This window comes from Indicator indicator, chromosome 13 (assembly GCF_027791375.1).
Source record: "Indicator indicator isolate 239-I01 chromosome 13, UM_Iind_1.1, whole genome shotgun sequence".
Taxonomy (NCBI): Eukaryota; Metazoa; Chordata; class Aves; order Piciformes; family Indicatoridae; genus Indicator; species Indicator indicator.
In genome coordinates this window covers 24,177,056-24,195,793 of record NC_072022.1, presented here as the reverse complement: position 1 = coordinate 24,195,793, position 18,738 = coordinate 24,177,056, and the positions used below count along the sequence as shown (strand labels likewise).

Genomic DNA, 18,738 nt, shown 5'->3' with positions numbered 1-18,738 from the left:
TGTTGTTTTGTGCAGTTATGGGCAATCTGGTTTATCCTCAGACCTTCCCCAGACCATGTAAATTAGCAGGAGGGCTACTGAGGTTAAGTTCCTGCTGTTTACAAGTTTGAGAGAGAAGAAAGATTATATTTTTATGCTTTTGACAGGAAAAATCTCAACAACCAGCACAGGGATTTTAAGACCTAGTGGAAAAGGCTGAAATTGTGGAGTTTCTTGAGTACCACTGAGGAATGTGCTTCCATCTTTCCATGACCTACTGTACTTCAACTCAGAAAAGCAAAGTTGTACTAGATGCCTTCTGCTCTGACACCTCTGTACACTCTTTTTACTCTTTCCAAAGTAATTTCCTACTACCTTCAAAATTTGAATTGCAACAAAGTATCAGTCTTCCAAGAGGCTATTGTTTGCGTGCCTTTCTGTGTAAGTTTAGTAAACTAAATGCAAACACGTAGATCATGTTTGAGGAATTATTTTCTGCAGCTAAATTGGTGTGTTTCCAGCACACCAGGAATTTGGAGCTGGAGAATAAAGGATTTAAGCCTGTTTGTTAATGCAGTTTCACAGCAAAGGTGTTAGAATTAGCAGAGAAAGAAGGGACAAGAGAAAATTGCAGGAAAGCTTCATCTATCTCCTTATTGCCTCCTGAGATAGATTGTTCAGAGCTAAAGGAACACTAGACGTGAACCAAATCTCCTGCTGTCCTATATAGCTTTTGCAATCTCCTTTTAATAACTCAAACTGCAGGGTAGTCTGACTATTAGACAAGCCATTCTTTTGAATTCTCTCTGCCATGTGTACGGTCATGATAAAAAAAAACCAAAACAAACAATTCTCATTAAAGCTGCCTATGCTGTTTCAAAAGCAGGTGGTTTTAAGGGTTTCCTACACAAAGCCAAACACATTTCTTGTGCATTACACACTGCTTAATAGGGAGCATTAAGATTACCCTGCCATGTTGTCTATAACACTGCATTTTGAATAACAGGGTATTGTAAGTTGTGTTGGAAACACGTTTCACATGACTGTGGAAGATGTAATGATATGCACTGAGCAATTGTCAGAAGTGCTGGAGCACAGCCTTGTGTGACAACCTCTGAGCCGACGTAGTTGAAAACAGGATCTGGAATCTGAGATTAGACAGTCTCTGATCCTAACGGATTGTTTTTCTGGGATATCGTTCACTCAGCACGTGGGTATATGGAAGATAAGATTTCTACTGTCCTGTGGGAATATTTATGGTTTATGTTATAAATTAAGGATGGCAAGGATTGAGTGCGTGCATTTTCATTTTTCACTGAGGTCATCGGTTTATAAGGAAGGCAGGATTGGTCTCAAGGAAAAATTGTGACATACAGCTCCACTCTTCAGCTGTCCATTCCTATCCTTTTCCAAATCAGTTTTATGAAAACCAAACCAATGCAGTCCCACGATACTTGCTTGTAAATTCAGTGTTCTCCCTTCACATTGGTGGGAGCACATTTTGGTCCTTCACTGGTGTGAACACTTCACCCTATAGGTGTTTTTTATCAGCTATCAGAAACATGTTGAGTAAGAAAACCTTATAAAGTATGGTAACTCAGGTTGTCAGGAATAAGCACAATAATTCATGTTAGCCTCACAAATACATTACAGTTGCTTGCCTTAATGTTTTAATCAGAAGTTGTATTTTACACTTAACGAAGAGTCTGTATGGATTAGAATCTGCTTTTAGTGAAATAAAATGCATTTGAGTCTTCAGTGTGCCTGTCTATCTTAATTTCACTCTCTTCTGCTTTAAGAAACAATTACTTTAATTTTGATAAATCAACTTGTGCAAACAAGGTGAAAATTGATTATGAGCTGATTAAGTTAAATATTAACATAAACACTTATGTAATGTAGCCTAGCAGCAAATGGCTTATTCTTAAAAGGTGAATTTTAAACAAATGTCTTTTTTTGTGAGTCCTGTTTCTCCTGCAAAATTGCTATCAATTCAGCAGGTGACATTAGAGACAACCCAATGATCACTCACCATTTGATGGACCCATAAACTACTGCAATTCTACTTACATGACTCTAGCAACTATTAATGTATGTAAATAACTCGTGAAACATCTAGTTATCTCTCTGCTCAGATTAGCTCTTTCATACTAATGATTTATTTTCATTTTCTCCAGGATATAGACCTGCGGCTAACTGGATTTGATTTATAAGAGGGGATTCTGCAGTAAATGGCTGCTCTCTTCATATTGCTGCTATGGAAAACAGAATTGTCAATAGGATGTAGTCTGATAAATAGTGCTGAGTGAAGATGCAGCTTCAATAAGTGTGAAATCAATGGAAGATACTTACCGCATGAAAAGCCTTTTGAGATTTTTCTGACAGGCACCTATTTAGGAAACTTTATCTGTTTCCTTTGGTTGCCCTTTTTCTTACACCAGTGGATACAAACCAGGATTGCTTCATTCTAGTCACACAACTGATGTGGGACCATGGCCTTTCCAAGATCCATGTGGCTGAACTGTGTATGGAGAGCGATGATACTCCGCCTGTTACACATGGGATTCAATGCCACTTTTGCTTTTTCTATACTTGGATTTTTGCTTCACGCTGCAGCTGTGTCCTCCCAAAAATTGGATGATACCAACCCAGTGGTGACCACCAACTTTGGCAAGATAAGAGGGATTAAGAAGGAACTTAATAATGAAATTTTGGGGCCCGTTATTCAGTTTCTTGGGGTTCCATATGCTGCCCCTCCGACTGGGGAGCGCCGCTTTCAACCTCCTGAGCCTCCATCTCCCTGGGCAGATATCAAAAATACCACTCAGTTTGCTCCAGTGTGCCCCCAGAACATTATAGAAGGCAGGTTGCCTGAAGTCATGCTTCCCGTGTGGTTTACTAATAACTTGGATGTAGTTTCCACCTATGTACAAGATCAGAACGAAGACTGCCTCTATTTAAATATCTATGTCCCAACGGAGGATGGTGAGTTAATAGCAGGCAAAACAGGGAGATCTTCTTATTTTCCTGTTCTACATTCTAACAATATTAATTCACGTGTACTGGTAGCATGCATGGCTTTCTCTGTTTGCATGCCAGCTTATTACATGTATGCATGCTGCTTCTCTGTGTATGCATCTGTCCTTGTTTGGTTTTGTTTGTTTGTTTTGGTTTGTTGTTTTTTTTTTTTTTCTGTCTACACTCCTTTTTTTTTCCTCCCACAGCACGTGTATTTTTAGGTCAAAGTTGGTACCTAATTCTCATTGCCACCCACTGACTTCTGGGAAGATGCATCAACATCTTGTCCATTGCATGTGCAGGCACAACAAGTTGAGACTCTTCCGCACCTAATAAAACAGGTCATATTTCAGTTAGATAGTGGTGTTGCATGCTCCTACTGTCTGTGATGGAGCTCCATGTTATTTTCTAGTCTTCTATTCATTTTTCAGTCAAAAGAATATCCAAGGAATGTGCCAGAAAACCCGGCAAGAAAATTTGTAGAAAAGGAGGTATGTATAAAGTGGACCAAAAAAAAAAAAAATACGGGGGAAAGATCGAAACCTTGCAAAGGAAGAACAAATAATGCAGCTGAAAGAGGCTCATTTGCTGATGCTGTGAACTGTTAGGGACTGTCTTGTCCTAAGGAAGCTAGAAAGGTATTTACAGCGAGGACTGTGTAAAGCAGATGAGAAGATAACATTTGTAAAGCCTGAACTCAGTTGCACCTGATCATCTCTCTTGCACTATCTCATGCTGGCCTTCTTGGCAGCTGCTCTGTCTTGGCCTCGTGGTCCAGAGGAAGTGTCTGCCACTCGTATGTAGATGCAGTATGTGGTGTATGCATGCGTAGGAGGTAGCTCATGTGCCTGGGGCTGGGTACAATTGCCATTGAAGTTGCTGGCACGCTCTGTGTTCCAGTGGTAGAGCATAATGGCTGGGATGTATTCTAGCAAAGCAGAGCTGGAAATCTGCATTACCTTTCTAGGTGATACACCCTGTTTTCCCAGAGCAGTGTTAACTTTCCTGAAACACAGATGTGAAACACCTTTTTATTCGTTTACACGCTTCTAAAGGTGAGCGTTGATTTCTTTTATTATGTGGTTACAGCTCTCTTTGTAAAGCCAAAGATCCCTTAATAGGGGTGTAGGGAAGTGTTAAAATATTGTGACATGGAAGTCTGGAAGGCAGGCTGCTTTAGGAACATTTGGAAACTTGGCTTCTACCCTTTTTGTGTTAGACGGTATGAAGGAATTTGCAGATTTCTTTGTGAACATTTGCAGATTCCTTGTGAATGTTTGCAGATTCCTTGTGAGTACTTGCAGATTCCTTGTGAGTATTTGCAGATATTTTGGTAATGGTTTGATGTAGGCATTTGATATTGGTTTGAAGTACTGATTTTTTACTAGTTTATGCATTTGGTTTACATCAAATTATTTTTTTCTTGAAAATAATGTGTTTGTTAATAGTTGGACTGCATAGAATACTTTCTTTTAGGATAAACAGAGCAGTGTGAACATACTTGGTTGTAACCGGTGAGTTTTATATCACTTGTTACATGTCCCTGTTACAACTACATTTTAGGAAGGTGTCATAGCAGGAAATCGTTTAAAGATGGGCAAAGTTCAACTCTGTAAACTGTATCAAGTTTTTAAGGTGAGATCTAGGGCTGAAATGACAGTGGCCATATTTTCCAAGGTTTTTGTTCTTACCACTCCCAACTGACTGCTAGTTGTAAATTATTCGTTGTTAATTGTAGTTGTTCAGTGCCTGCTTTTTTAGATGTCCAAATGTGCTTTCAGAGACTTAAGGTGATCCAGTTTGAAAGTGTCGAGCTCGTAAAGTTTTCTATCAGGGTTTTTCTTTGCTCAGTGCTGTAAAAACATAGTCATTTAAGCTGGATTCCCAAAGTTGGAAACAAAGATAATCAGGGTACTGTGAGCAACATCACTTCTTCACACATCATTCAAGTTAGAATAACTGCTGTCATTTATATGCATTCAATTAATGTGCAGTGCTGCAGCAGTTATTACGCAGTTCATCAAGCGTGTGTAATTAGCTGAGCAACTTTCACTTCCTATCACCCAGACGCTGATTCACAAAGTCATAAATAAAGATGCAGATCTCTGTCGTTGTTCTCAGCAAGCATCTTTTCCTATGAGAGAATATTAAAAAGAAATAATCAGAAAAAAATAGCAAAAATAAAGGGAGGGAGAGCCCAGTAGATGAGAAAGTCATGTTTATTGTCCTGTGAGCCTGAAGGAGAAAAAAGAGAGAGCTGTTTGAAATTCAGTAGGTACCTCTCCAGTTAAATTCATTGCACATGCTGCACGATAAAAAGCAGCAGAAGCTTACCTTTTCCCTTTCCTTGACAAGTGAAGAGAACTCCTGAATACCTTCAGCCTGAGCAGCTGGCATAGCTGTAGTTACCTCTGTTCTCTGAGTAACTCATGCTCTACTCACCCGTGTATAACCTAAGATTATCTTTGGTTTAGATTGCCCTCATACCTAGCAGTAAAAAGAATCACGTTGTAGGACAAAGCTGCAATAGTCACAGTGTCACAGCAGCAGCAGCTAGGAAGTGGCATTGGCATTGTACGAGAAAGAAGAAAGCTCTCACATTTTGTCTTTTGGAGAAGTTTTTAGGTTGCAGTGGTTTCATTGCATTTAATGTTGTAAATTAAAAAAAAAAGACAGAAAATACAAAAATAAGGGGCAGACTTTTACACCATCTTTTTAATTCATAAAGGATATATAGGTTCAAAGTGACTGAACTGACAACCATGTGGAGTGATATGCTATATAGTGGTTGATTCCTATTACATGAAATAGTTTGAATTAGATAAATAAATTGGTGTCTATACTTAATTGTCTGCTGAGGGATAAGAGAAAATGCCAAATTTTGAAGAACAAGGAGTAACCTGATAGGTACAGAAGTGAAAGGAATTCTATCCCTGAGTCATGCTAGAGATTGCAATGAGCATTATGACCACTACCAGCCTTTGGTGAGATTTGGGTATGCACACTGCAGGGACTACAGAATGACAAGGCTGGAGGCTGGGTGGAGAGGAATGAGACAATCTAGGATGCTTTTTGCTAAATATGGATGCCTGTATTTCAGTGTACTTCATCTTCCATGTCCTGATTCAATAGATAAAGGAAGATCATCTGGTTTTGTGTCTTTTGCTTCAGGCACGTGAAGGTCAGAGGTTGCTAATTCCACTGTGGGTACGCATACAAGCAGAAACCTTTCTGCTTGTTGGAGTTGGGTTAGAAAATCTGTGCAGAGGCATCTAATTAATGTTATGTTGTGGTTTTTTTTTTTTTTTTAGAGGCTATGTTCCATAATTCTAAATTTTACTAGAACCTAGGTTGTATTGTAGGTAGCATAGTTTTTACTGACTGATGTTAGTTGTGTTGTTGATTATGCGCTGTTTCCTGAACTTGCTGACAAATGTCTGCACCATTTGTAGGGAATAACTGAGTGGTTTTGAGCTCTGTTTAGTATTTGAGATCTCTGTTTTACTCTACAGTCAAAACACAAATAATTCACTTGTGACCCAGAGTGACAGGGTAACTTATTACCTCTTGGGAGGACTGTACATGCTGCTTTAGCTGTGTAGCTCTTGATTTTTGGTACTCTGTATTAATTTATTTGAATTGCAACTTTTGGCACTATGAGTTTCCTACTTTAGTGATAACTAGACAGAGAAAATTTGAAAATTATCTCTAATATGACCACTAAAAGAAACCCCGAGTACTGTAAATCCTGCACTTGAGATGATGGTATGCTCTTGTGAACCCATATGAAAGCTTTCAGAGTGCTTGAAGATATATGAATGTGAAAATGTGGAGGTGGAGCTTTTATAAAGAATATGATACACACTCAGTGTCATGGAATTAGGCACATGCAGTTTTGGATACATTAGTCTTTGTAGGAAATCACTTGATCCTTACTTTTATGTTTAGGAATTACTAGTGGCTAAGAGACCGCCCAACACCACTGACTTCTGCACAAGTAGATTCTGCTTTTTATTCTAGTTGGTGCAGTGAATAAATTTTAAATGCAAAGAATCATGATCTGAACTACCTCATTTGAGAGTGTGGGATTAGACAGCTCTATTAATATTTATGCCTCTTAATGGGCTACTTGATTTTCAGAGCAAAGCTCCCAACACCATACTTCCTGGGTTATGGCTGTGGTTACTATGGACGCGTAGGAACTCACATACGAATATGTTGTTGGAAATGAAACATGAATCACAGTGCTGTAATCTCACCCTGCTTTGATCATTCATTGTTTTCAACAGAGAATATCTTGTATTACTTGTGATTCTTAAATGGCACTGATAACTTTAAGGCTTGTAAGCTTAGCAGCATGAAGTAGTTTTCACAAATACAAGCAGAAGTGAAAAGAGCTCAATTTAGCTTGTTGCCCTGTGTTTCTGTCATGTTTTTGTTCCAATAGTCCATTTTTCTATCCTAGAAATGTGTATTTATCATCAAATTTGGGGAAAAAAAGGAATTAATGCGACATGTACAGTTCCTGTGGACTTCATTAAATCAACTTCTCTCAGTGTACCTGTTTCTGCTCTGAAATCAGCCAGAAAAGGATGAGCTGAGAGCTGTTAAAATGCATATTTACACTGACAAAATTTGCCTATCATTTATCTGTTCTTTTTTTTTTTATTCCTAAACATATAATGTAGAAATGAATATCAAAGTAATGGACTTGTAGATAGTGTATTGTCAAAAATGATTGAAGTATTCTTTCTCCATGCCTATAGTAAGACAAAGTATGAAATCTAAGGTGTGAGCCTCCATCACTGTAGGTGGAGCTATGTCAAAATATTGCCCATAGGCTAAGAAGATGCATTTGCAGACCATTACCAGGTGGCTTGAGAGTGAGTGTCAAAGCCCACAGAGCTAGCCTAGTGCATGTTTTGATGTATATCAACAGTTACAAAGGGTGCATATCTTCACTAGGCCACTTTGAAAATTCAGAATGACTTATTTGTCTGTAGTTTATTTGCATCAGCAGTTACCTGCACTCATTTGAAGTTTTGTCCTCATTTACCCTTGCTGTCTCCTGGCTCGTCATCACTCTGGCCTTGTGAGGCCAGATTTCATCCCTGCAGTATTATCAGGCACAAATATAGTCCACTTTAGTACTATGCACGAAGACACCAAGATTGTTCCATTTTTTTCTGTGCCTTTTTGAAGCACTGTATTGCTGTTTTTCATCCCTCAGACACCACTGCAGTATTTCCTATTATACTAGTAATACATGGAAGAAGATAACGAAGCAAACATTGTCTTGTACAGACCTTTTCATCCTTTCACAATCTAAAGCTGTTAGTGTCAGTTAGCAGCATTTTTCAAAGATGTGCAGTGGGTTTATGTCATATTTGAAATAAAGTAAAATGCTTAAACTCTGATGTGCTTTCTACAGTCTTCTCTTTTTTTAGGTGAGCCAATGCTTGACAATAGAAGACTTTGCATACTGCTTTTTAAGACTCCAGTCATCTTAAATGCCATCAACACTGGTCAAAGTCCTCTGCAAATGTCTGGTTGATCAGGCTCTGGGCTCTTGCTGACCACAGAGTCATTGTGCTGTCATTGCTTTGTTCATATACCTTGACAGAGCTTGTAGCTCTAACAGGTCTTAAGTTCTGATCTAATTCCATTCCTTGTCCATTATTTTACTGCTTGCTTTTCATTTCTACATCCTCCCACACACAGGCTCTAAAATAGTACTGTTACCCTGATGACACTAAGGAGGATAAAACTGGTTTCTGCTTCTTCCCATGGCCTTTCTCAGATTGGACCAGTTGTGCTCAGTAAACAACTGTGAGATGGTTTGCCTTCCAATCTGCTGCTTTCTAATTTATCACTGAAAGCCAGAATGGACAAATATTACAAAAAAAGGACATATAACCATATCTGTACATTTTTCAAGTGGAACTTTTGAGTAATTAAGGTGAATTTTGAGTAACTTATTTTCTGTTTGCTTTTTTTGGTCACTTTTCCTTCTGTATTGTATTCTCAGTCCTTTGTTCTCCTCTGTGTTCCTGCCCTTCATTTCTTTGTTTCCTTCTAATATACATAGTACAAATACCTCTAGTATTCTTTGCATGTTTTTTGAAGCATAATTCTTACATGTGTCAAACCATTCTTAAGTGTCATCTCAATTATAATGTTAATAATCTGCTTATAACTTGAATATTGCTACAGGATAACTTACCTTTCTTTTTCCCCCACAAATTATTCTCAGTTATAATTCTTTAGCCCTCTTCATTTTTACTTACTCTATGTTGTCAAATTTGCATGTCTTCTCCACTTTGATGTATGGTATTAATTATACTCTGCATTCAGAACCCAACTGCTTTAATGAGCTTAACATAAATAAGATTTGTTTTTTTGGGGGGATATCAAGCCATTTCCTTCTGATTTAATACTAATATCTCTTATTTTATTTTCTCATGCTTTTAATAATGAAGATTTATCCTAAAAAGGAGCAACACTGCACAATTCAAAGCTAAGGGAAATGGGAAGAAGCTGACTTTAAGCCATGTTTGCACCTATATTCTGACACATTGCCAGGACCAGAGTGGTCTCTGGCCAGAATCAGAGCCACTGCAGGGCTGCTCTAAGAGAATGCAGAAACTGCAAGACACATGAAAATGGCATAGTGCAGGTGCTGCGGCTGATTTTTCCTTCCAGAGTTTTGAAGCAGTTCAGCAGCAACAGTAAATCATGTGGCTAATTCCTCTACTGTGGGAATTCTTTTAATATCCCTTTATGCTGCCACAGCAGGAACCAGAATCTGCCCTGGCAGAGTTTTCCATATGCTTCTAACAAAGGGTGGCATAGTACAGTAAACAACCAGAAGATTAGTCTTAGAACTGTGTTTGAAGAGAAGGAAAATTACCTGGCTGAAGAATTTCTGGTTCTTCAGCTGGTAAAGCTCTGAAAGAAGTTCCTTTATTGAAATACTGTTGCCTTGTAAAGGTCTGTCCATGAAGGGAGATGCAGGGGGAATACATCTTCTGCAGGGTTTCTGTGTTAGCAAGGGTATAGCCAGCAGATTTGACCAAAAAGACACATTCTAGGAGAAGATCATAGCCAGTATGACTGGTAAGCTGCAGGAGCAGCTGTGCTGGAGTGCTGTGCCTGTGCCCTGAAGGAAGGCTGGCAGTCCCACAGCAGCTGTCAGGAACTGCTCTGCACGTGGGCCTCTTCCCAAGTAGTTCATAGTGGTCCAGGATCTGTCCCTTCATACTGCAGAGGAATCAGCACACAGTGTGTCTGCTCTTGTGGGCACTATTCACATCTTCCTTCTCTTGGTGGTGATTCACAATTCAGTGTCTTGTGAGGTGCTGGGCTACAGCATTGTTAGGCTTCGACTCCATTAATGGTTTGGGATTGGGCCCTGCAGAGGTGAAATACTGAGGTCTTTCAATATGATGTAATATTTGTTTAATATTTTTTTAATCTTTATACTATGTGGAAAACCATGGAGAGATAATCTAGCAAGGTGAAATCTATAGGAGAGAGACAGACATTTGTTATTTGTATTTGTTTTCTGAAAGCTTTCATTTGTTAAATATCACCCTTTTTATTAAGACCTTCTTTAATTATTAGCTGAAAATCAGGTATTTATGTAATTACCATAATTATACCTACACATCTAGTGTACTTGCAATTATTTCATTAAAAATTGTAATTATTATACAATTATAGGGGATAATGACGTCCTTGTAAGATGTTGCTGAAGCCCTAATTAAGTGGTGGCATAAATGAATTGGAAGTGATTTTGAAGTTTTGAATATTGTTTTATCAGAAATATCAGAAGTGATTCATCCACATTATGAACTGGCAGTAAAACCCCTCCAAAGTTATTTTGAGAAAAGATTTCACAGAGCTCATGGGAAAGGATTTGTCTCTATTGCCTGTCTTCACTTTCTGTTCCCTATAATCTTATACCTAAAAACTGTTTGCAGATTATTAATGGAAAGGTGTGTTGTGTAAGAAGATTTCACAGCTTGTTGAATCTTTCTAGAAGGCTCAGTCCTGAGAAGTAGGTTCTACATGCAAGCACAACCTGTACTTAGACATCCTTCTTCTATGCAGAGGGAAAAAAACCTACCCAATAGCTGGTTCAAGAAGATGAAAAAGCTCCACTAAATATAAGGAGGTTCTCATTATGTGCTGAGTTTCAGTGATCTGCTTATATATTGGAATGTCCAAATAGAGCAACTCCAGGTGCTCTGGAAAGAAAAAAAAAATTCCTCTTGTAGTGCTAAGACATTTGATGCTTCAAGTACAGGAGGTAGAGGAAGCAGTGTGAACACAGAAGAACCCTATGGAGTGTTTCCCCTTCTCTCCCCAGAATGAGTGGGGAATGACTGGCATGGCTAACATATGCTGGAATCTACCAAAACCTCAGGATCACAGATTTCTCATCCTCTGTCATGTCAGCCTTCTGTAGTGTACAGATGATCTCTCCTGTCTCCCTTCAGTTAATGGCTGTAAGGCATATGTAACTTTTAGGCTTATTTTATCAGTCTGGGTTTTTTTACATCTAATATAGTGTGTTCTGAAGTACTGGGTGTAGAACAGCATACCTATGACATGGCTGGCAACCATACAGCCACCCTTACCATGACATCCATCTCGGTTTTGCTTCTAAAGACAGCCCCACCGTTGGGCTGAGGTTCTGGGCAGACTGGAGCTATGTACAAACCAACTGGAGGGGCCTCCCATCCCTCCTGCACCCAACTGCTTACCTCCTACCTACCAGCTGGGGCTCCTCCTCCAGTCTTTGCTCTCAGTTTTGTTAGGGGAATGACTCATGCACCATTCTTCCCAGTTACTTCAGATGCATTCAGACAGGCTAGACAAACCTGTTTGGTTCACTTAATTCACATCAACTCAATTTTGCTCAAGCCTGATTAAGGAGGGTTTGCAGGGTCTACTCTAATGCAGAATTTTGAAGTTCCACAAAAGAATGGAAACAAAGCTCCAAGAGGAAGGAAAGCCTGGAGGTCACAATACTGTCTTACCTTGCCCCATCCTTGGCCTGGAGAAGAACTCTCCCTATCACCTCGTGTCAAATACCTTGCAGAGGCAGCCCACACAAGAACTGTTCCATTTGCTCATGTGTTTCTGGGATTTTAAGGACTTGCTGCACTTTAACCAGAAGCTGGGCATCACTGCTCTTGTCAAGCTCCCTTCCAGTGCCTGGGCAGGGATTTTTTTTTAATTATTTCTACCAACTCCTTCCTTTTCAATCTTTAATATATTAGTGCTAACATAGCGAGGAGGCAAACCAAACACACCTTTCACCAGCTGGATCTCTCTCACCTGAATTTAAGTCTCTGAGAATCTTTATTCCCAAAGCAATAGGTTTTAGCAAGATAGACCCAGTGGTAAGGGAACATGAGACATGCATTTAACTTTGTATCTGTGTATGTGTATACAGGCATAAGCAGATTTGAAAGCTCAAAGGAAAGTTAGTACAATTTGTCTTATTTGATTGCAAAATTGATATCGATTCATCTGCTTTCATATTTGTTTTAAAGTGCAAAAAAAATTTGGACTTTATAAAAAAAAAACATTTTGAGTTTAGCTACTGAAGGCCAGATCTAAGATACTTATGTGAGCCACAGAGGAGGTTTTACACATTTACCTACTCCAAGACTGCTTTTCATCAGTTCTTGAAATATTGCTGTATTTGGCTGTTGAAATTGCACAAGAAATCTTCAGGCTGTGAACCTAGGTTTTAAAATCTTAGTCCTCCCCTTGTTTCTCTGTGATGCTAAACTCAGCACAGCTGTTAAGTGATTCATACGGAGTCTGTGTGGAACAGGAAAGAGAATTTGGTTTGTTTTCCACACTTGCCAGTCATTAACTGAGCCGTTCGGTAATGACAAATGGATTGCTTTTGCTGGAAACAATAACTTTTGAAACAAAAAATAATTGCTATACCTAAGTGCCAAAGCACCTGCAGTCTCTTATAGATGCAATCTCTGTAGAAGAAGAAGAAGCAGCAAAAGATGTGTTGATTGTTTTTTTCTTTAAAGTGGCATGAAACCCTTGATTAGCTGGCAATCCTTGCACTGCTGCAGCTCAAGTATTGAAGATATTGCCTAGAACATTGTGAGCCCAGATCATGGGAAAGGAGAGCATGAGTTTTACAGAGACACGGATGATTGCTGAAGAGGTCACAGTAAAAGTCTTCCCCATCCCAAATCCTGACCCATTAGCAGCAATCCCTCCCTCTCATCCCCTTCTCTGTGCATTATAGTCCGTGTCGTTCATACGTGAAAGGGAACACTGTCCCTTGAACTGTAAAGCAGCCATGTGTTTTTGACAGCCTGATTTTGTTTCTTTTCCTGACATCTTTGAGAGATGGCTGCTGGAATGTGCTTAGGCATGAGAGGGACGTTCGCTTGCAGAGGTGAGCTGGGAGACAGAAGATGAGCTGAAAGCAGAAGTCAAATCTGACAGCAAAGAAGGCTCCTGACACACACATTGAAGCAGGTGTACACTGCCAGGCAGTGGGCAAACCAAGCATAGAAATAGGAGTAAAAGGCTCTTTCCCTTTAGGCAAAACAAGACCAAGAAGGAGGCACTGCACAATTCCACCTTGCAGTTTATAGCAGCAGAAACTATTTTTCTCTCTAGAGTTCTCTAACATATATTAGTTGCTGTCTTTCTGCCCAGTGCTTTGACATACTCAATTACAAGCTAGTTTGGCTGAGTATCAGCACAACAAACAAGCAGCAGTCAAAGGAGAGAGGAAAAAAAACCCAAAGAATTTACCAGAAATGCTACATATGCTTGATATTTGCACTGTGCAAGTGGTCTGGCTGTCCCCCCTCTCTGTCCATCACCTGAGCATCTGGACATGTCACAATGCTCTACCTTAGGCTTGACCTAAAGTAGAGCAAAAGCTGGCCCTTAATACAGCTTGATTACAAATAGGTAAGCTCAGCAGAAAGTCAAGTTTTGGGCTGTTGTTTGAATTATGAATATTCTTTTAAATGCTGTCACTTCCTTAAAGAAATACAGTGGCTTCCTTTGAATTTTAAGGGACTTTGGATTGAAATTCTGTGTGAGTGATTATCTGGCTCAGTGGATACTGTTGTTATTATTAGCAATTTTGGGTGTTAACCTCTTCACGGCTGAAATCTCTTAAGTGCAGCATGACATTGTACTGGCACTCAGGAACTAGAAAGGTTAAGAAGCCATTGAAACACATTCAGGAAATGTCATAATTTCCAGGCTGATGAAGTGCTAGCCTGGAAGAGAACAAGGAAACTATAATAATAATTACATTACTTTATGCTTATGAAGAAGACAGTCTGAAGGAGAGCAGGCCATAGACAGTAGCTCATTTTAGGTTCTGCCCCCATTAGTTATGTCACATTCCTGCTTTACTTCTGTAAACCCTGTTTAAATGGAGTTTGGTTGCAGAGGGATGCCTTGACACAAAGCCAAATGTCCCTTTCCAGTCATTCTGGACCTCACTGGCCTTTTCTCATTTTCTCCCTCCTCCCCTGGCTAAGCAGCATCTGGCCCAATCCCTCTGGTGAACTTGTGTGACTCTATTTCAAGTATAGATTTAGTTATTAAATCTGGAGATAAAGTATGGATCTGTTCCACTAATCAGATACTACAGTGATTAGAGCCATAGAAATACTTGGAGAGATCAATTAGATTAGATTATCAAATCATTATAAGCAAACCCTTAAAGACAAAGCAATAGAAAGTAATCTCATGTCACTGTATTTCTTTAGAGAACATTTATGCTCTCACTGTTTGCTTCTGGTTTATTTACATGTGTGAAGACTGCAGTGGCACCAAGCCTCACGCTCTCAACTGGGTTGGAGGACAGAATAAACCAATTTCTGCAGTAAATCTCTGTCTGTGATGCTGGTCATAAGCTAAAACACATTATTTCTTGTACTCTAGGTGAAAAAATGAATACATATGGAAATCTGATTTTATAAAGCAATTGGGCAGTTTCTTGGGGGAGCTCATTTCAGATCTCCAGGGTTAGGCAGGAAGCTGCCTGCTCTCTCACCAGCCTTTTTATTATCTTGCTTATCTCATTCTGTATTTATGATTTTGTCTGTGGAATCTTATTTTAACTACTCTTACAGCGTAAGTCCAGTGTTATGAAGCAACACTGGCTAATTCAGATAAAAGTTTGTGATTCATTCTTTGGCAGTTTGTTTTCAGGGCTCCTGTGAAAATGATTTTCCAGTGTGTAACAGCCATTCATGTCAGTACTAAGCCTCCAAGTTGTGTTTTCTGCAGCCTACAGTGTAATTTTTCTTAACATGTGTATCCATATATGTGTATATATACATATGTATATATATATATAAGCTTTTCTTTATTAATATATATTTTAGTAAGTACTCCAGCTAATGCTAATACACTGTTTTCATGAGAGAATTGCCAGAATAGTATACATCAAAGGCAACAATTAGTGTATTTTCATTTGACTTGTTCAGCCTATTAGGTTGTTAAATTTTGCATAGAAAATCATTAGCATGTTTAATTCGGGAAGGAAGCTCTTGGAAGAGGAGTTGTGGATGTAAATCAACCCATGAGGAGGCTCTCAAACAGTGTTACAGCAGCAGCTAGAGCTCTGAAACATAGTGAAATATTTTCCCATCTTATTAACTGTAAATGAAAAGAGGTGAAAAAACTGCAGGATTATCACTGGATTAGGAGTTTACAGAGAAGCTTCTGATGGCTTTGTCTAATATTAAGATCTAGAGTAGGATTATATCAGATTCTTTTCTTGCTGAATATTGGCATATTTTTGCCAGTTTGCAAACTGCAGGTTTGTGTCTGCATTACACCTGCTCCTTTTTTTCAGTGAAGGTGATTTGATACAGCATAGTCCTCAGTTGCTTCTATTTTTCCTTTCCTTAGAACTAGTTCAAGAACTGTTGCATCAGAATTGTGTTGCCACTGATAGGAATGTTGTTGCCTGCTACTTCAGAATTAGTTGAAGTTGAAAATTTGACAGGAAAAAAAAAAAACTGCAAAGTGCCTTTGTCCCCATCTTTATTGGGAGCATGTGACCTGGCATCCTGGCAATTTAAAACCAGTTATCTGATATTAAATAAATTCAGGAAGGGCTGGATTTTGACCAGTTAAAGTCAAAGAGGAAAGGTCAGAAATCAACACCAAAATAGAACAAATATTAACTAAATATGCCACCATACAGCAGCTAATCAGGGCTTTTGTGTGCCCTGCTGTGCCAATATCTATTCAGAAGCTAGTCATTATGTCTCTGCTCTAAAAGAGAACTAATTTTGAAGACTTCACTGCACTAAAATCAAGTAATTTACTGCCTTTTTTTTTCCCTGTGTTTTTATGATGTTTTGCCTGATTAAACATTCAATGCTAGACACAGTGGCTTCTGGTTTTGTCCCTGCACTTTTCAGGTTCAAATTTCTTTGAGTGCAGTTACTGTTCTTCAGTGCCAAAGTACTTGATTGCCTTCATAAAACTGAGATATTTAGCGGCAAAACTGACATAAGTGTCAGGATTACATTATTGATTATTCTGAAGGCACAAAAATCCATAAAGTCCTTTCTTTTGTGCTCCAGTGGAAAGCAACTGTACCTGTTCACACTCAGTGGGTAAATTGGTGGCCACATAAATGTCGACCATGAAATCCAAATCACGTTTTACAAGGCCAGGCCCAAATTCTCATCTGGAAAAGATGAACAGGCAGAAGCTTAGAGGCAGATGCAGGGAATTTGAACATTTGGTGGATTTTGAGAATTTTGCCTGAGAAAGATAAATATCTTTTCCCATTCTTTGTTGTTTTTTTACTCCATTCTTATTTCCTTGAGATAATTTTGGAGCTGTCTTGTATCATGGCCTTTCCTACAATAACAAATTGCTTTTTCCTTTTCCTGTACTTTTTGTGTGTGTGTGTGTGTTTTCTTCTCTCAGTCTTATTGTGTCTGATTTAATTTTTCCTTTTTTTTTCTTTCATTTTAGAAACATTTGCTACCTCTTTATGGCTACACAACCATGAGCTATTAATTTGCCACTCTATCATTAACTTTTCCTTTCCATCAGAAGTGCAAAAAGTAGGACAAAAGAGTGGGCCTCTGCAAAATCACACACAGGGAAAGAGACTGCATGTCATTGTGGAGCTGAAATTAAAACATCCCATTCTTTTTATCACTTTTTTTTTTTTTTTTTTTTTGCCAGGTTGTTTATGATGCTCCTGGGCTGCTTTTATGGTTCATGTAACTGAAGCAATGTTCCTTGTCTTTAATTCCTGCATGACTTAATCCTGATCTTTCCTAAGTGCAAGTATTTGTCAGTCAGTTCCCGCCCATAGGGGTGCGAATCACATCTTATCTTAGCTCATGAAATATTTTCTGCCTTTCTTGTCTTGCTGCCTTACAGCCTCCAAATAGGGAAAAAGAAAGAGCTGCTGCAGCTTTTATTAATTATTTATGTGCTGTTATCAAACATTCCTAGAGTGCTGTAAATTTACAGGCTTTGGTACAAACTTGGAGAAAACAAGTTCCCTGATCTAGAGAATTTATAGGGAAGAAAAGACAACAAAGGTAAAGATATAAAGTCAATGGTTGTAGTAAAGTAGTGCAGGGTACAGGAGTTTTGATAAGACGGGATTGCCATAATACATGGTGTGAAAGAGAAGGAGAGCAAGAGTGCCTGGATGCGTGCACAGAGTGCCCGAAGAGGAGAAAGAGGCAGCAGTAAAAGCCAGTAACAAATAACACACAGGGATTACAAGGAAAGCAAAAGGATTGACCTGATTTGTGTGTTTACCACTCAGCGTCTTAGTGGTGCTCTTTCAGCCCCTGAATCTAATCATTTAACTCAATGGGTGGCAGAGGCAAGTGTGTGTCTCAAATGGAGCCCCACATGTTCAAACCAGTCTCGCTCTCTGCCAGGGCTAGTTCCTGTGTGTGCCAGTTAGTGACTGTTCCCAGAAGTCATGTGAAACAATGGGGAATGGCCCCTTCAGAAGAATTAAGCCCCTTAGCAGAGGGCTTTCTTTGGGCCAGTGGGATTAGCCACTGTATTCTGTCCTTCCCAGAGGCTGCAGTGTGATGGCAAAGTGCTGCATCAGATACCCACTGTTTTTTTCCCTAACCTTCTGTAGAACCATTATAATTTTCTCTTTTTTTTTTTCCTAATGCCATTTTATTTTTAGACGCATGAAAGGATGAGCACAAAGAGTGCAAGTGTACATAAACAACACAGAGTAACCAAAGGTGAACAGGCTAGACTTACAGAAATCCACAGATGCTGACATTATTTCCCAGTGACTTTGTTATGGTATTACACATTCTGTGTCAGCGTACGTTGAATAGCAGCATGCAGTTGTCCCAGATGGTGCATCTGCTGCTATGGAGATCACCTGAAATAACAGAATATTAAATGTCATAATCTGTGATAGAACAATCAGCCATACCATATAAAAAAAACACCAGTTAAAAAGTTACCAATTTTTGCCTAGAAAAAAACGTGTCTGGGTGCCATATTGTCTCACCTTGTTCTGGTCAGTGCAAAGGACTGCTCTAAAACTGCTTCTGACCACATGTTCAAGCATCATTTCTCTTCTCATCAGATGCTGTTCATCGTACTGAAGAGCTGCAGAATTGATTCAGATGCTCAATCTGCACATGTTTAAGGCTGTCACTTAAGCATGCACCTGAGGAAAGCAGTCATGGAACCTGGGGC

At 39.1% G+C, this 18,738-nt stretch overlaps 1 protein-coding gene across 7 annotated transcripts in view; it reads left to right on the top strand.

Moving 5' to 3' along the window:
- The first annotated feature begins 2,234 nt into the window (after window positions 1-2,234).
- NLGN1 (neuroligin 1) overlaps window positions 2,235-18,738 on the top strand; it is a 329,968-nt gene continuing 313,464 nt past the window's right edge. For 4 of the 7 annotated variants that reach the window (XM_054385698.1, XM_054385697.1, XM_054385696.1 and 1 more), the window contains exon 1: window positions 2,472-2,964. In XM_054385698.1, coding sequence (XP_054241673.1) covers window positions 2,472-2,964 — 493 coding nt within the window. Of the gene's footprint in view, window positions 2,287-2,471; window positions 2,965-3,428; window positions 3,489-18,738 lie in introns of those variants that run through there. The other 3 variants (XM_054385695.1, XM_054385693.1, XM_054385699.1) reach the window with 2 other exon arrangements.